This window comes from Lynx canadensis, chromosome A1 (genome assembly GCF_007474595.2).
Source record: "Lynx canadensis isolate LIC74 chromosome A1, mLynCan4.pri.v2, whole genome shotgun sequence".
Taxonomy (NCBI): Eukaryota; Metazoa; Chordata; class Mammalia; order Carnivora; family Felidae; genus Lynx; species Lynx canadensis.
The window spans coordinates 16,092,289-16,110,932 of record NC_044303.2 but is presented as its reverse complement, the minus strand read 5'-3'; the positions used below and the strand labels follow the sequence as shown (position 1 = coordinate 16,110,932).

Here is an 18,644-nt window from a genome sequence, read left to right as displayed (position 1 = left end):
TGACAGTGAAAAGTTTCTCTAACACATTTTCTAGTGCTACACAAATCATTTCACACAACTGATCTCTTCTTCCTACTGAGCTGAGCTATTTCTATTGTATAGTTAATGGAAGAAGCTTTCCTAGAACATAAACAAAATTTAAAAATCTTCAGTCAATACTTAGGTCTTATATGTATTTTATTTTTTAGGAATAATTAGTTCCACAGTGAAACACATCTTTTAAGGGTTAAGTGCAGTTTCTCTTGATCTAAAAACTTGCTGTTTTTAATTTATTCTCCAGCCCTCATGAAGTACCACCTTTTGAACACCCTCCAGTGTTCTGAGGCAATTATGGGAGGAGCAGTCTTTGAGACTCTGGAAGGAAACACCATTGAGATAGGATGTGACGGTGACAGTATAACAGTAAATGGAATCAAAATGGTGAACAAAAAAGATATCGTGACAAATAATGGTGTTATCCATTTGATTGATCAGGTCCTAATTCCTGATTCTGGTGAGCAACAGTTTCATATTCTTCTACGTACTACTGTTTACCAATTATGATGCCTCAAGAATAAGTCTATGAAAAATGAATGTGTAGTATAAGGAATGGTATGTGAAGCACAGATACAAAATAGTGAACTGAGTACTAAAATAGTTAGCTTGTTAATCACAGGCATTCCATGCATGGAACATCAGCTTTCCAGAGTTTCTAACACTTCATAATTTATCAAGGTTCTCAAAGTACCATGGTTTTTCCTGAAAACAGAGGGAAAGATATAACCAAATGGTCAGCTTTGGATAAATGAAAGAACTATGGCATTCGCAACAGCAGAGAGAGGAGGAAGATGAGGAATAGAGAATTAAAGACAATGAAAAGTAAGAAGCCAGAAAGATATTTTCTTTCTGAAATTTTCTGTATCAACCCCAAAAAAGGGAATCTGGAACTATTACTAGGGAAGGGCAGACTATCTTATCACATTGTGATTGCAGTAAATAGCTTATAGAAAACAGCCAAGAATTGATTTACTGACTTCAGAATGATGATAATAACAATGATGACGTTGTTGGGATGGTGATGGTTTCCTTTACAGCTAAACAAGTTATTGAGCTGGCTGGAAATCAGCAAACCACTTTCACAGACCTCGTGGCCCAACTAGGCTTGGCATCTGCTTTGCGGCCAGATGGAGAATATACTTTGCTGGCCCCTGTGAATAATGCGTTTTCAGGTATGTACTGGATACTGTCATTCCTACTCTCCCACCACCCCCCACCAACCTTCACACACTATTTTTCTTCACCATGATTGTCTGCATTAAGGAATAACAGACATTCTACAAGGTGCTGATTATTACTTTATTGACTACACATCATTAGCACTATGTCGTCTCTGTTAAAATGTCCTTCATTTCAAAACATTTCATTAGAATAGATAATAGCCTACAGGGAGTGAAAGTTTTTGATAAAGGATGTTCAGTTATCCTATGACTCTAATCATGTTTCCAGCACACTTAAGGTATGTATTAATAGATCTTAAGAAAAATAAATCTGATTTGTTTATTTAACACCAACATAATATTTAAGAAAAAATAAGTATATTTTGCATCTCAAAATTTGATGTGAGGTGTCAAATTATAAATAAATAAAAGCAAGAGACTATTTATTATCACTTTCATATTATGATGCAAACTATAATTATAAGTATTTTATCTAAGAGCTGCTAATCATGGATGGTGTTTAGATTAATGCAACCTGCCACTTTTTCCAGAAAAGTGATTTCATAAAGATGTATTTAAATTATAAGGCAAAATTGAGTAGTTAAAAAACAAGCATTATTTTTTTTTTTTTAATTTTTTTTTTTTTCAACGTTTATTTATTTTTGGGACAGAGAGAGACAGAGCATGAACGGGGGAGGGGCAGAGAGAGAGGGAGACACAGAATCGGAAACAGGCTCCAGGCTCTGAGCCATCAGCCCAGAGCCCGACGCGGGGCTCGAACTCACGGACCGCGAGATCGTGACCTGGCTGAAGTCGGACGCTTAACCGACTGCGCCACCCAGGCGCCCCAACAAGCATTATTTTTAAAATATTTTTTGAAATGCTAAATTGTGGTACATAGTGTTATTAACAAAAAATTCAAATTCCTAGAAATACTATTATTCCTCTTTGTAATAACTATATCCACATGTGTTGACATTAACCCACATTTAAGAGAGTGTATGTATTTTGATTTTCTCTTCAGAGGTAAATATAAATTTATAAATGATTCATCCATAGTCTTTCATGTGATTAACGTATATCAAATTCTCAGAAAAAATCTTGGCCGATATTAGAGCTTCACTTTTGCCAATGACCACACAACACTATGTAGCCCTTACAGAGATGGAGTCCATCGTTTGGACTCCTCCGAATGATGTTATACTCATTTGATGGAATATCTCAGAGTTCCTGATTGGTGCATAGAATTCATAGCCTTGAGCAGTTAGTTGACTCATACACGTTTTGAGCGCAGAATCCACAATATGGGTAGTATTAGGGATTTCCCATTTTCATGATTTTCTCTTACCAGGAGGAATTTTAATGCTTTCTAATTAATCCTTGTCCTCGTGAATTTATTTATAGATGATACTCTGAGCATGGATCAGCGGCTTCTTAAATTAATTCTGCAGAATCACATACTGAAAGTAAAAGTTGGGCTTAATGAGCTTTACAATGGACAAAAACTTGAAACCATTGGAGGCAAACAGCTCAGAGTCTTTGTCTATCGAACAGTAAGTAAATCAGGAAAATATAAGACTTCCACATTGGCCTAAATGTCAAATGACATGTCCTTGTCTAAGAATGGTGTTATAATGAATGTTTCTAGAACTTTATTAATGTGGTTTTATAATAGTAAATATTCAGAGGAGGATCAGGGAACTGAGTAATGTATGAAAAGACTGTGAAGAAAGGACACAAAAAGTGCAATGTAATAATAAATCAGATAATTTGAGTTTGTTTCATTATAAATAACTTTATGTTCTGAGGCATTTATTATTTCAATTCTAGAAATCACTAAAAGTTCTCTAAAGCAAGCTTTTGATTTATGAAGTCTTGTGCAGTTTACAAGGTAATTTTTTATAGACACATAAAGATCTCTGATGTCTACAAAATGGCTCTGACATATTTTTTCTGAGGGAAAATTTCTAGAAAGTATTACTAATGAAGATTACAATTCAACTAGCAGTGCTGTTCAATTTCTGTCCAGGTAACAAACGCATCTACAGCTCAAAGGTTTCATAGGAAGTCAAGCATTACCTGATAGGGCGCACAGCAGCTGCTCACTATGGCTCCACAATTCCATGACACATATTTTACAGGCTGCAGAAAATGGGCTGCATATACATATATTTGTTCAAAAACACTACAAAATAAATTGATAGGGACTCGCAGTCAGGAAAATATAATAAATATTTGTGAAGATCACAAAAGGCACTGAAGTCAGGAATAAAGAAGGTCCTAAAGAGTTAAAGGGCAAAAGCTTCTTAAAGGGGGTGTGGAAGAATGGTTAGAACCTGGAGAAGAATGTAGGCATGGAATTCTATGGAATTTTTGTGACTTCCTGATGAAACTATTTCCTGGTGAATTTTTGTTATTTCCTGATGATGATACATAGAGTAGCCTAGCTAGTAACTGACCCAATAAGAAGTGTGAGATCAGATTGTGCCAGACCATAAAAACAGAACTGAGATGCTGTTTCTTCCAGTCACAGAGGTCAGAAGACCTCTTAGAAGAATCATTCCAGAAACTCAACTATGCAACTACTTCCACTTAGGACATCTCGATTAAGGACATGTACAGCTGTGTCTTTCTTTTTTTTGCTAGGCTGTCTGCATTGAAAATTCATGCATGGTGAGAGGAAGCAAACAAGGAAGAAATGGTGCCATTCACATATTCCGAGAGATCATCAAACCAGCAGAGAAATCCCTCCATGAAAAACTAAAACAAGATAAACGCTTTAGGTAAGCCTATTAGTTTCATTTACACACACACACACACACACACACACACACACACGAGAGAGAGAGAGAGAGAGAGAGCGAGAACTATTAACATAGTTTTGTTTCATAGTATTCCAAAAGGCATTCAGTATTCAATAATACTGAACGTAGAATTTACAGTAAGAAGTCCATGCAAATGTTTTCAAAACTGAAATATGTTAACACTATTTTACTTTCTAGTTCACCATAATATGCTTTGGTGAGTGAAATAATTTAATAGATGGACTTATTCCTTGCAAATTTTTTTTGTATTTAAGTTTTTTAATGTTTTTTTTTAATTTTTTTAACGTTTGTTTATTTTTGAGACAGAACATGAACGGGGGAGGGTCAGAGAGAGGGAGACACAGAATCTGAAACAGGCTCCAGGCTCTGAGCTGTCAGCCCAGAGCCCGATGCAGGGCTCGAACTCACGGACCGCAAGATCATGACCTGAGCCGAAGTTGTCCGCTTAACCAACTGAGCCACCCAGGCGCCCCAAGTTTTTAAATGTTAAAATCATTAATAATTATTAATAATTAAAATAACACATATTTCATTAATAAGTATTTTATTAATAAACATTAAATATTTAATTTTTAAAAATGATATTATATACTAGCCAAGACTAGTTTGTAGAATTTTAAATGAAAACTACACACTTCTTTTTTGTTATAAAGTGTGACCTTATTAAGTTTTATAGGATAAAAACCACGTTTAGGAAATTAAACAAAATTTTTTTTTAACATTTATTCATTTTTGAGAGAGAGAGAGGGAGAGAGAAAGAGAACATGAATAAGGGAGGGGGAGAGAGAGAGGAAGACACAGAACTCGAAGCAGATTCCAGGCTCTGCACTGTCAGCACAGAGCCTGACATGGGGCTCAAACCCACGAACTGTGAGATCATGACCTGAACCAAAGTTGGACGCTTAACTGACTAAGCCACTCAGGCACTCCCCGAGTTTAGGAAATTTTAAAAACCATATGTATATTTAAATAATTTCCCCCTGGTTAAACTTTCTTAACAGGTAAACTGCATCTGAACTATGAAAATGTATGAACACTTTCTCATGCTTTCCAGAATGTATGGATGCTCTTTTATTCCATGCATTGTGGGTGAGCATACCTAAATCTAAATCTAACAGAATAAATATACATATCTTTCCTGCTTAGCATTTTCCTCAGCCTACTTGAAGCCGCAGACCTGAAAGAGCTCCTGACACAACCTGGAGATTGGACCTTATTTGTCCCAACCAATGATGCCTTTAAGGGAATGACAAATGAAGAAAAAGAAATTCTGATTCGTGAGTAAAAGTGGATACCAGATATTTGTCCTTTTGTGTTCAGGATCTCATTTCTTCCTCAAGCATTCCTGCACAGAAGTCAGCCTCAAAAATGTCCCCACTTTAATATTCATGCCTAGCATTAGTTTCCTTTAATTCCACATGGAATATATGGAAAGTCACTCATTAATGTTCTTAATTACATTAGTAATTACATTACATTAGCAGTTGCTTGCCGTCATGTTGTTGACCTAGATGTTCACTTATGCTGTTTCTATTCGAGTCCACACAACTAGGTGACAAGGAAAGAAACAATTCCAATTCCAAAAATAATTTGATTTTTTTCCTCCCAGTAAGTTGGCTAATATTTTGATTGAACAGACTGAAGTGACTGTTTTGACATGGCATTCGTTGATAGCAACTTGAAGGAACAATGAAATGATGAGAAATCACAGTGTGGAAAAACTAAAGACAAAGAAATATTTTTATCCTTAGTTTTTTTAGTATCAAATTATCAAAAAATATGACACGTTATAAATAAATATATATTTTTCCCTCCAGGAGACAAAAATGCCCTTCAAAACATCATCCTTTATCACCTGACACCAGGAGTTTTCATTGGAAAGGGATTCGAACCTGGTGTTACTAACATTCTGAAGACCACACAAGGAAGCAAAATCTATCTGAAAGGAGTGAGTTCTCTAGAATGAATTTATGATAGCATTCACTTATTGTTCAATTATCTTCGTATTAATTTTTCATTAAACTTCTCACTGATGTTATCCCCTGTTTTGATAGGTAAATGATACACTTCTGGTGAATGAAGTGAAATCAAAAGAATCTGACATCATGACAACGAATGGTGTCATTCATGTTGTAGATAAACTCCTCTACCCAGCAGGTTGGTAATTACTGAACTCACTAGTGGGCTACATCTTTTTTCAATAGAAGCGTGTATTTGTATTTCAAATGCTCTTATCAATATTAATATTCCTCTTCATAGACACACCTGTTGGAAATGATCAGCTACTGGAAATCCTTAATAAACTGATCAAATACATCCAGATTAAGGTACAGAACATTATTGGATTTGTTCCTAAACAGATATTGCAGGTTTTACATAAAAGACTAGAAATGTATACATGAGTAGCTTAGATGTACCCTGGACTTGGACCACTCTTTGTTGATTATGTGCCACTGGCTCACCCGTGAGTAAATGACATAATTTCTTTATGGTTTTATTCTACAAATATCTCTGAAACCTACTTGGGCTCAAGCACTGTATTAACTATAATGGGAAATGTTAAGCTGAATCAGAGATGTCCCTTTATTTAAAAAATACAGTCCAGTTGGAAAGAAAAGAAATGCAGATAAAAAATACTATAATCTTTCTATCACCAAATGCCTTTGCTACAGAATATAAGGGAAAGAGAAAGTATGTACTTGTAAAAATATTATCACTAATCACAGTAGTTAAAGGCAAAAAAGTATTTTCCCCCTTTATCCTTATAAAGTCAAAGTATCAGAAAACATAAGAAATATTATTTAATAAACATTTAACTTTGGATTAACTATTCCATAATTTTTAAGACTCTTGAGTAACACCTTCAATAATTTTTACGCCATCTGACCCAATAGCAGGAGATTGTAAAATGGTTTATAGGAAGACTTCATTTCTATTAAATGTAATGATACCTTCACTATTTTCACTTTAGTAAGAATTAAAGTGGTGCCATAATTTTGTTAATAAAACTACTAATTTCATGTTACTAAATACAAGTGTATTTATTTTCAGTTTGTTCGTGGTAGCACCTTCAAAGAAATCCCCATGACTGTCTACAGTAAGTACATAATGAATATTTGTCATATACAAGTGACAAGATGTACAAAAAATAAAACACAATATTTACTTTGTACTTGGAAATTATTGATAATCTGGTATTTAGAATTCCAAACAATGGCAAATTTCATCCCACTTGACACAGGCTTAAGGTCTGGATGAGAGCTCTCAGCCAGGGCCATTACCATTCAGCCTCTATGACCACTTTCCCATTCATCTGAAAAACAAGAATGATAGGATATGGGAATAGCAATAAAATATAATTGCTAGCATGGAAAAAAAAGACATACAAACATACGAAGAGGAGAGACAGCCAAAAGACATCCCAGAGCTATCTGAAAATTCAGATGTATGGACACAGAAGTAACACTGCTGAAGGATTTGTAGTTCATTCCACCCTCAAGCCATCAGCTTTCTAAGGGCACGGTGGGAGGGGTGTGCCAAAGAATCCTAATGTTTATGAATTGGCAGTTCAAAAACTCTCCCCATCCAAAAGTGGATGGGGAGAAATCCAAATCCAAAAATTGGTCTTTGCCAGGCAATAAACCTAAGTTCCTAGATTCCAAGGTTCTTTTATCCCTGACTTTACCAGATTATCAAAATTAAACTTCTACTACTTAACAATGGTAAAGGGCATTTCATTCTCGTAACTGTGACGTGTAGTATTCTTTTTCCAATGTGCTTTTTTCGTCATTTGTCTTTTTTCTTTCCTTTGCTGTAGCTTTCAAAGCAGAAATTCTTTTCATTTTGTTTTGACTCTACAATTAAACACTCAAAATGCACCAGTAGTTAAAGGATTACTTCAATTCCCACATTTACCCTGGCTAGAAAATAACTCCATTTTATACTGTGATCATTCTGTTATTTAATAAAAAAAATTCCTTAAGATTTACACTAGATATGGAAAAAGAATAAAGAAAATGTAAGGAGCAAAACAAAATGTCTGCTGATTTCAATGATGTAATAATAACACATGCAAATCCAGTATCAGGCCAGCTCAGCACTGTTTGAAAGATGGAGCTGGAATAGCTATGATTCAACCAGGTATAAATTCCAGTATGGAAGTATACAATCTTGTATATATTTTATAACAAATTAAAGAATCATTATGGGCTCTATTCATCAGAAATGTTATGTCATCTTTCTCACTAAAGATGTATAACTATACTATATTTCTTTACCTTTCCTACTTTATCCATTAAAGGTCCACTACTTTCTACATGTGCCAATGCAATATTTTGCTTAGAGTGAGCCACAATATTATAATTCCTTTATTTTCCTCTCTTAAAATTGGATCCTCACTCACCGAAAATACGTTACGATTTACGAAAATATGTAAGTCTAATACACCTTGTCTACCTACTCAAAGCTCTTGAAACTGCTCAGAGATTTGCATTCTGATGCCAGATGTTTCTTTAACTCCTCCCCACATGGGAATGCTGCTATTTAGAAGTGCCCCTCAAATAGAGGTGGAGAATAATTAAAACTAAGATTCCATTTTTATGTTCCTTTATTGACTTGTCTCTAAAATTTCTTTAATTTCCTTGCTATATATTATTCTTATCCCCAAAATATCATAGTTTTCAATTGTATGGGGAAAAATTCTCTTTAGTATATGTTGCCAAACACATAACATTTGAGGTACAGAAGAATAAAATCAGTATTTGATCCTCAGCCCAGGACTTGTCAGAACTATTTAAGTCTTCAGTCAAGCAAGACTGAAACAAAGCTACCAACCTATAGCAACATCCCATACTTTTGAGTCCCACTTGAAAATTTATGCTAAAAGTAATTAACCCATTTTGATAGTAGCAGCAGATACCTCTGTGGATTTAGTTTTCCTGTAAAGGTTTCCTGTGGCAAGACCACTTGTGGGATCAGTAATTAGATGCATAGATTTGATATATTTTAGAGCTTCATAATTAAGATTTCAAGATATAAAATTTGATATGACTGAAACATAGTCACAATTAAGGTCTGGAACTCATAGGAATTTTTAAAAGTTGACACAGCTAAACATTTCAGAAACCAAAGGTGAGAATGTGACAGGAACCCAAATTGTGCTAACATCTCATCTCTAATGTGTCAACACAATCTGTTATAATTGCAGTTAGCTTTAGTGTGGCCCACTATCTAATGGAGCCATCATTAAAAAAAAAAAACATTTTTAATGTTTATTTATTTTTAAAATTTATTTTTAATGTTTATGTATTTTTGAGAGACAGAGAATGAGCAGGGGAGGAACAGAGAGAGAGGGATACACAGAATCCGAAGCAGGCTCCAGGCTCTGAGCTGTCAGCATAGAGCTGGACGTGGGGTTCAAACTCACGAGCTGTGAGATCATGACCTGAGCCGAAGTCAGCTGCTCAACTGACTGAGCCACCCAGGCGCCCCTAATGTTTATTTATTTTTGAGAGAAAGAGAGAGACAGACAGAGAGTGAGTTGGGGTGGAGGGGGGTAGAGAGAGAGGGAGACACAGAATCTGAAGCAGGCTCCAGGCTCTGAGCTGTCAGCACAGAGCCCGACACAGGACTTGAACCCACAAGCTGTGAGATCATCACCTGAGCTGAAGTCAGAAGCTTAACTGACTGAGTCACCCAGGCACCCCTAATGGAGCCATCTTTTAAGGTTTCTAAGTAGAAATGACAAAAGCCAGTAGCTCTGGTTGTATGGCTCCAGAGGCACATTTCCAGTTAATCTGTACAAAAAAAAAAAAAAAGTCAACCAAATAGTTTGCTGCTATTTTAAATACATTTTGCATATTATTTTCTGAGTTGGATGGATGGCACATTTCAAATACATACTTCTAAGTTTTAAAAAAATGATGATGATATTAAGGCTGAAAACTAAACATTTTAGCCTATAATTTAAATACTGATCATATCATATTTGTTGCATAGAGCTCATATTTGGCTGGTTGAAATTTATTTTTACTTTTAATTATTTTGAACTATTTTTTCATATTTTCCTCTCTATATCACTGTTATCAAATGCATGAAAAATATTTTGTCTTTGTCTTTCATTTTTTCTTATGAGAAAAAAAACCCAACAATGCAATTGAAGATATTATGAATCGCATGAAATTAATCATGTTTATTTGTCTTCTGTTGCTATGCAGCCAATATTTTCAAGAAGTACTAAAGAAGGTAAAGAGCTTTAGTGTTGCAGTTCAAAATTACAGGTCTCTAGATAGAATTCCTCACTTAGTGTGTATATATTTCACTGGAACAAATCCATGTGTCTGGACTTCAGAGTACACCATCTGGACATGAGAAGACGATAGATAATGTACCATGAATATTTACTGGACCTGACTGCCTGAACACATTTCCACCCCTTATACCTCAGTACCCAGCAAAGATTAAAACAAAGAGAGAGAGGACAATTTTATTCAGGTTGTTTTTATGTAAACATCATTTATGTTCCACTTTCTATACTTTCAGCAACTAAAATTATAACCAAAGTTGTGGAACCAAAAATTAAAGTGATTGAAGGCAGTCTTCAGCCTATTATCAAAACTGAAGGTAAAATCAACTGTTATACATGGTTCCTTCTTTGTGAAAAAAAAATCCAAGTAATAGACTGATTTCTATGAATGTATCTACATTCTTTTTGAAACTAACATGCTAAATATTTCTATATCAATGGCATGCTCATGTGATTGCAGAATGCGGAATGCAAATTATTTAGCAGAGTAGATGGTGCATTCCTAATACTTTCAGTACATTTGCTTGTACTTGATTTCATTTCAACCTAATTGGCCATTGCATTAGCACTAGAACCCAGATAAATACATAAGTAAACAAACAAATAAACAAATAAATCCGAGCTTTATTTTATACTGCAATTAGACTCCTTCAGTGTACTATTTTGTAGCTTTATCTCCAATCTCCCCACATGGATATCTTGTTATAAGAAGCTCTTCCAAAAATATAGTCATTTTTCATTCAACCATCTAAGAGAGCACTGAAGCTGTACATTGATGAAAGCTTTTAAAATAATAACCACATATGATATATTTTTAAATCAGACCACCAGAAACAGATGAAGGAATAAGCAGCTGGTGCATTAAGTCAAAAAGAAATAAGTATTCTTAATTGCAGTCCTGAACTTACATATTGAGAATACACATATTCTTGTATACATATATATAATATACATCAATTGGTATATTTATTTTCCTTCTGGTATTTCAGACTAGAATATTAAATAGTTTTCTTTCTACCATCACTGTCTGTTAGTCAACTCCAACATTTTTGATGCCACCTTTGTTTCATGTATTTTAATTATTACCAAGGGTCAGACCATAAGAACATTTTATTTTTATGTCTAAGCATCTTAATGTGGTGACTGACCACAGTGAAAAGACCAGGATTTCTCCTTTATTCTTAAGAAGGATAGAAACAATCTTCAAAAAAAAGAATAAATCATGTTCTCAATTGAATGTCAAAAAAACTATTACTTTAATTATTTTTGATTATTGGATATAACTTTGATTATTTTTGATATTTCTTCTCATTCTGTAAATTGAGATGGCAATTTCTTGAATATTTTTGTCTGTTCCTTTAAAGGCAGGCCATGATTTACATTTAAATATTGGAAACATACATATAAAAGTTTATTTCCTAGCTAATTATCTATATTTTTATTCTTGAGACCTAAATTTGATAATTGATGTAGGCTTTGAAATCTGTGCTTACTAAAAAAATACTACACCTGTGGTCATTTGATTTCTTTTATATTTTGATGAGAATTTGGTGTCTTAAGAAATTAAATCACTTAAATTTTTGTTGAGAAATCTTTCTTGATCATTTTAATGAAAATTATCAAATAATGCTTGGTAATACATTTGATTTTAACATTCTTATAGTCTTTTTAAAATTAGATTCCCTAAAAATTTATATAATCACTTGTACACAGCTTCTAGAATCAAAATCATTCACATGTGTTTTTCTTATTTCCAAAGATTCCTATCTTTTCTTTCAAGCTTCTTCAACCCATTTATCTTCCCGATTTTTGCCAGTGGGATTCTATTGTATTAATCTTTCTTGAATTAGGCACCCAGTGGAGCATCAACTCTACCTGGGTTCTTCCTAGAAAGGGAACAAGGATGACAAATGGGGTCATGTCACCGACGTATTAAAAATTTTTAAGTTCAGAGATTCAGAAGTTTTATGTCTGTGTAACATACTGAAGGAAACACATAATTATCTTGACAGCCATTCACAATTGTCCAGCTCTAACATTGCTACTGGCATTTCCCTATCACGGAACTTTTGCAGGTTCATTAATGACTCCTGAATTCTTACTAAGTATATACTAGACTCCAAAATACAATTTAAAGTATTTCTTATAAAGGGTACTTAACCAATTATAGAATTAAGAATAAATCAACTGAAATTCATTTCAACAAACACTTACTGAGCATCTTATTATAGTGCTAGGCATTCTCCTAAGTGCTGGCAGTAAATGTGAAAAAAAAAAGATTTGATAAAAATCCCTACCTTCATAGACATCATGATAGAGGGTGTTTCTGAAATTTCAGTTTAGGCTTTTCCAAAAGAAATGTTGATTTGGATGTTTTATTAACTCAGTTCTGTTCTTAAATTCCTTAGGTGTATTTTCCTTTTGAAATTTCTACACCTTAAAAACCTGGACTTACACTTGATACTCAATATCCCTTGGTCCCACAGATCAAATATTATGACATCATTCATTTATTATTTGAATGAACAATTATCTTCATTATTTTAGATTGTTTTAGACTAACTTTGGGTAATGGTGTAACATTGAAAATTTCTGGACAAACAAATAAAGCCTCTCAAGGATAAGCAAATATAGTGACATTCAACTGCTGAAGGGTGTTACAGTATGAGTTAAATGTACTGAACTTTACTTTTCTTCTCTATAAAATAGTCTTGGTCAACTAATGTAGTAATCAGCTTTCTAACATTCAAAATGATTTTCTCTGGGAGCAAAATCATTTTGTAAGTCAAATGCAACATTTGTTTAACTTCTGCATTTGAAGGACTGTTTTATTATTAATTAGTATATTAATTATTAAAATAATTAGTAATTATTCATCAATAAATAATTTTCATATATAAGGTAAGTACTCAAATTCATTTTCCCAGAAAATCTGAAATTTGGTGTCTTAAATATATGTACCAAAGGTTGAGGTTTTTTTAAATGTTCAGTCTTATGCACATTTGATAAAAAGTGTACAGTATTGAGTAATTAAAAATTAAATTTAAAAATTTAATCAAAGTTATAGATGATATCAGCATAGTAAAGTAAGATCTAAATTACTTATCATTAGAGCAACTTAAATTTGTACATACTGTATAATTCACAAAGTACAGCGACATATAATACCTTCTGTGATTCTACTTCACAACTGCAAATGAATGGATGAACTTATGCTAAATGCTAAAACATGAATCATGAAAGTAATTGTAGTAGCACACCAATAGACTGAGTCATTTGGTCTCATAAATACTGCTTAATTTGAAGACAATGGGAAATGTTTAAAATTGATTTCATAGAACCTGAAACCACTTTGATGTTTGAATAACACCAAGTGTTAAAACAAATTTCCTGTTCTGTCAAAGTTAAAGAACTGCCTTAACATGATAATTTGTCTCCTAAAACAATACCTCAGGACCCACAATAACAAAGGTCAAAATTGAAGGTGAACCTGAGCTCAGACTGATTAAAGAAGGTGAAACAGTAACTGAAGTGATCCATGGAGGTGCGTTATGTGTATTTCCTAAAGCCTAGTTAGGATCACTGTGATTATTTTGCAATAGTGTTGGTTAAATATATTGAACATCTGATGTTTTCTCTTGGCTTTCTTTTTATATAAATTGTGGGAATATTTTTCTCACTTACAAATAAAATACAATTTACCTTTAATGAAATTAAGCCAATGTAACAAATTGGAGTTAATTTAACCATTAAGCCACCAGGTCCAACATATGCATATCATGCATATGCAAGTGATGATTATGAAATATAATGATAATAATAATGTCAATACAAAGTGATCTATTGGATTTAGAAGAAAAAATAACCATTGTATAAGGTTGACTAATCAGTCACTACTGGGAGTCTCCAGCAGGGTTCCCACTCTAATGATGTATAATTCCCTGGATTCTTACTAAACACTCACTCCATTGTCAGAAAATAAGTATGGCATGGAGAGTTAGCTCTCTCCCTCACCCAAGATTCAGGACATAACTACTACGCTTTTTAGACATTTGTTGATCTAAACCTATTTAAGATATGTCCCCCAAATGATTATGTTTGAATTCTAAATGGTATGGCTTTGAGAAATATATTTAATAATGAAAATGTCTACATTTGGCAGTTTAGGCATCATAAGGGGATATACCATATGCATTTTTCTTCCCCTACTTTTAGAGCCAATTATTAAAAAATACACTAAAATCATTGATGGAGTGCCTGTGGAAATAACCGAAAAAGAGACAAGAGAAGAACGAATCATTACAGGTAATCTTTGATTCCATACATGGAACTATGCTTGAATTATAAAGATAAAACCATAGTAAATCTTAAAAAAAGCTCTGTCTCTATAAGAATCACTAGAGAAATTGACTAAGTCATTTTCATGGTGGTTACTGAAGATACATCATTTTTCGACAGCAATAATATTATCCTAACTATTTAATCTGTGTTTTTCTCTGAATTGGAATTTGTGGACTAATCTATAAGCATGTGTTTTTATTATACATATTCATACATGTGACATAACATTTTCCCCTTGCTATTTGTAATGAGTTAGTAAATCCTAGAAGAAAAACGATTCCCTCCTTTGATTTTCCATTTAGCTTAAGGTTTATTACACATCTACATACTGAAATATACACAAGTTTGTATAAGGCAACTGATCAGTTTAGCAAACCTGTGTCAGTCTCCCACCAATGAATTAGCCTAAAATTCTGAATTCAGCTATGTTTTAAGTATTTGTTTAAATGAGCAGTCAGCAACTATGGCTTGCGCCACCTACTTATGTAAAGTTCTGTTTGGAACCCAGTGTGATCAGTCCTTCATATAACGTGTGTAACTATTTTCACACTACAATGGCAATGTGAATAGATGCACCACGAGCCGTACGGCCTACAAAGTCTAAAATACTTCCGATCTGGCCCTTTTGGTAGGAAGTTTGCCTATTGCTGTTTTAGACCTTTTTTTAAAAAAAAATTTTTCTTTCTTTCAGGTCCTGAAATAAAATACACTAGGATTTCCACTGGTGGTGGAGAAACAGAAGAAACACTGAAGAAATTATTGCAGGAAGGTCAGCAATAAATATTGCAAGAAGGTGTAGAAAAATTAAAATGTGACTTGACCTGAGCTACCTGTTTCAGTCTAAGATAATCTTTGAGCCCTTTTACAGGTTTTCTACTCTATCTCATTGTTTCATTCAAGTTCCATGCCAACAAGTTCCACGCCAAAAAAGCCCAAAGATAGAGAATGAAATCCAAATGACATTGGGTTGTATTGATTGTTTTGTGATATATTGTTCAATAGCTTTATAAGAAAACTGACTTATCAAAAACCAACACTAAAGATAGAAAAAGAACCAAGTGTTGGTCTGGAATTCATTGTTTGCCAGATGCCATTATGTATCACATCAAGTCTCCTGTGTTTCTATTACATAAACCAATTTCTGCTATAAACATGTATCCTCTCAGAGGTCACCAAGGTCACCAAATTCATTGAAGGAGGTGATGGTCATTTATTTGAAGATGAAGAAATTAAAAGACTGCTTCAGGGAGGTTAGTAAAAGGAAAACCACTAACCCACCTAACAGGTTCTGGTGACTGAATTCTTCAACTTTTTAAAGACTGAACATTCAGGTTTTTCTTTTCATAAGGTTGAAAAAGACAACATCATACGTTGTCTTAAGAGACTGATCAGTTCAATAGAAGCTTAAGTAATAATAATGAAGAAATGATTACTAGTTGAAACGGTCTTTAAAAAGTTGTATGGTATAAACTTGGGGAGCAATGAATATTTTTTTTCTTTGATACAGATAATTGGAAGGATATTTTAAGTATCTGAAAGAAGAATACTTTTTAAATTGGTAGTTGTTTAAAGAAGTCTAAATTGACATACTTTTTATATTTAAAAAAATGTATTCACTGCCCCCACAACAATAATAAAAAGCATGTTTATAGATTTTTTAAGTGCATAGATCTAGAAATAAAAACAAAACAGTGCATTTAGCAATTTTCTTTTCCAAACTACATTCTTGAGAATGAATATCTGTTTCTTCTAACAGTTTGAGTGATAATCTATACCTGGAGATGTAAATTATTTTGCATATGAAATTAATCTTTAAAGTATGAATGTTCTCTGTCTATGGCATTAAAAGGACCTACTTTTAAAAGCAAAGGAGAAAAAAAAGAATTCAAAATCTTATGCAAACTCTAAATGGTAATTATTCAAAGAAATAGTAAATACTAATGAAATATTATTTGGATAATTGGCATTTGAATAAATGAATTTCTAGTTCATTTTATTAAAAACGAAAGTATTTAGATGACAAATTGTTTTAAAGAAGCATATAAATTATTTACAAAAATCAAAAATACTTCTTGAAATATTTGAGAAACACAACTGAAACTTGGTATTTCTCCAAAGTATTGTCCAAGATGGTTTTTCTGCTTAATTTGTTATCACTATGTCCAAGAAGATGTAAATTCTTTTGGGACCACACATATTTTAAGCAATTGTTTCTTTATTCTTTATTTTATATAGGTAAAATCTCTTATGTATAGTGTTGAGACCCTTCAGCGATAGTAAAAATAAATAATTTTTATTTAACCAATGATTAAATTTCCCCTCAATAGAAAAATATGTGTCTGAAAAATACAAGATTTCCGTTCAGACTGTAGGGAGAGTGTGACACAGCCAAAGCCGTAATAGAATCAAGGTTTTCTGTATGATCTAATACAGAATTTACTCATCTACCCACAAATGTTTAACTGTCAGCTAGGAAAACAAGGATTTGAGGGAAGTGGTGAAGATATTATGAAGGTTAAATTGAATTCTTTTTTTTTTTGTTAAGTCCTTGCCATAGTAAGCAGCTTTGTAGAATGGCAGTGCTTTTTAGAGAATGAATCAATTAGTAGCTGCACCTATATATACATTGCTTTGCTTTATTTAGTCTTAAACTTCAGGTAAGTATGTTTTCTTCACCTGTAATAAGCCCCAGTTAACAAGTCGATTATAGACAGCGAACTAAGTACATACCAATAACCTCAGGCAAAAGAAAATATACCTGCTACAAGAATATGATATTCTAATTTTAGTTAAGGAAATCTTTCTTTAACTCTTGTTTCTTTTATCCCAGAGGTTGATTCCTTTAGTTCTCAATATTTGGTTTCTCTACATATCTATAAAGCATTAATTTCCACAATGCCACATCACAAATTTTAAAAAACATTTCTAAGGCTTTTCTTCTCATAAGAAAGACAATATAAGAAGCATAGTTACTAGTATCTGGAAACTAACTGGACATGCTAGTATTTTTTTTTCCTAGCCCTGTAAAACCAATGCGTCATCACTGAGTTATAAGTGTCCAGATCCTGAGATACGTATTTCCAAAGAAGCTGCTGTGAATAAAGAGTACATCACGCAGTGTACTAAGAGTACATCATAGTATAGATACTTGATCTCTATCCAAACTGTAGTCTTCATATTAAAGCTTGGAGTTTTCTATCTAGACTGCTTATAGTGATACATGTAGTACATTTTGATGAATTGAGTATATTCCTCAATTATTCTAGTCATGACTAGTAACATGGCTCAGTGGCCCTTTTGGTTTCAATATTGTGATTTACCATTGAAGTACATCCAAGCCCCCAACTAAAAAATGTTCTCATGAAATGCATAGAAGTTTCACACTTATCTTAGATAAAATTACATTTACTAAAACTACCAAAGTAATTAAGGGAGAATATCAAGCTATAGAGGAAGGAACAAAAAACAAGTCATTTTGGATGGTTTTGACAAATCTGCCAATATAACATGTAAAGCCTGTGTAGAGAATAGGGATCAGCTTGCAGGTCTGGCTTTTGATCTGGGCTCCAACTCAAACTAACTTAAGTTGATTCTTCATCTGAAAATGAGGATAGTAATGTCACTTACATATAAATGAGTTAATGTATGAAAAGCACTTGGAATAATGCTCAGTAAACACAAGCTCCCAGTAACGCTAGCTACTGTAAATATCATGGCCAACTATATTAACACAATTCACTTATATAGTATAAATGTAATGTAATATTTTACACCTAATTTAAATTTCTGAGAGCCATACCCGTGGTAAATATGCAAAAATCCTATAAATAATTGGACTGAAGCACTTTTGCGTGTTTCATAAAACATGGTAGGGAGGGGCCTTCATGTGGGATCATTCATATGATTGGTTTATTCTCCCACATTTTGCTTCTCTAAGCATATGACTTGATCCCACTTTCATTCATATTGAGATAGCAG

The 18,644-nt window shown here is 33.4% G+C and overlaps 1 protein-coding gene across 6 annotated transcripts in view; it reads left to right on the top strand.

Moving 5' to 3' along the window:
* The window catches only part of POSTN (periostin), a 37,438-nt gene that overhangs the window by 13,961 nt on the left and 4,833 nt on the right, over positions 1–18,644 (top strand). Inside the window, exons 8-21 of one of the 6 annotated variants that reach the window (XM_030309341.2) lie at positions 281–493; positions 1,074–1,208; positions 2,601–2,749; positions 3,843–3,979; positions 5,168–5,298; positions 5,839–5,969; positions 6,076–6,178; positions 6,281–6,348; positions 7,073–7,118; positions 10,562–10,642; positions 13,780–13,869; positions 14,541–14,630; positions 15,358–15,435; positions 15,833–15,916. In XM_030309341.2, the coding sequence (XP_030165201.1) occupies positions 281–493; positions 1,074–1,208; positions 2,601–2,749; positions 3,843–3,979; positions 5,168–5,298; positions 5,839–5,969; positions 6,076–6,178; positions 6,281–6,348; positions 7,073–7,118; positions 10,562–10,642; positions 13,780–13,869; positions 14,541–14,630; positions 15,358–15,435; positions 15,833–15,916 (1,536 nt within the window). The remainder of the gene's footprint in view (positions 1–280; positions 494–1,073; positions 1,209–2,600; positions 2,750–3,842; positions 3,980–5,167; positions 5,299–5,838; positions 5,970–6,075; positions 6,179–6,280; positions 6,349–7,072; positions 7,119–10,561; positions 10,643–13,779; positions 13,870–14,540; positions 14,631–15,357; positions 15,436–15,832; positions 15,917–18,644) is intronic. The other 5 variants (XM_030309351.2, XM_030309359.2, XM_030309373.2 and 2 more) reach the window with 5 other exon arrangements.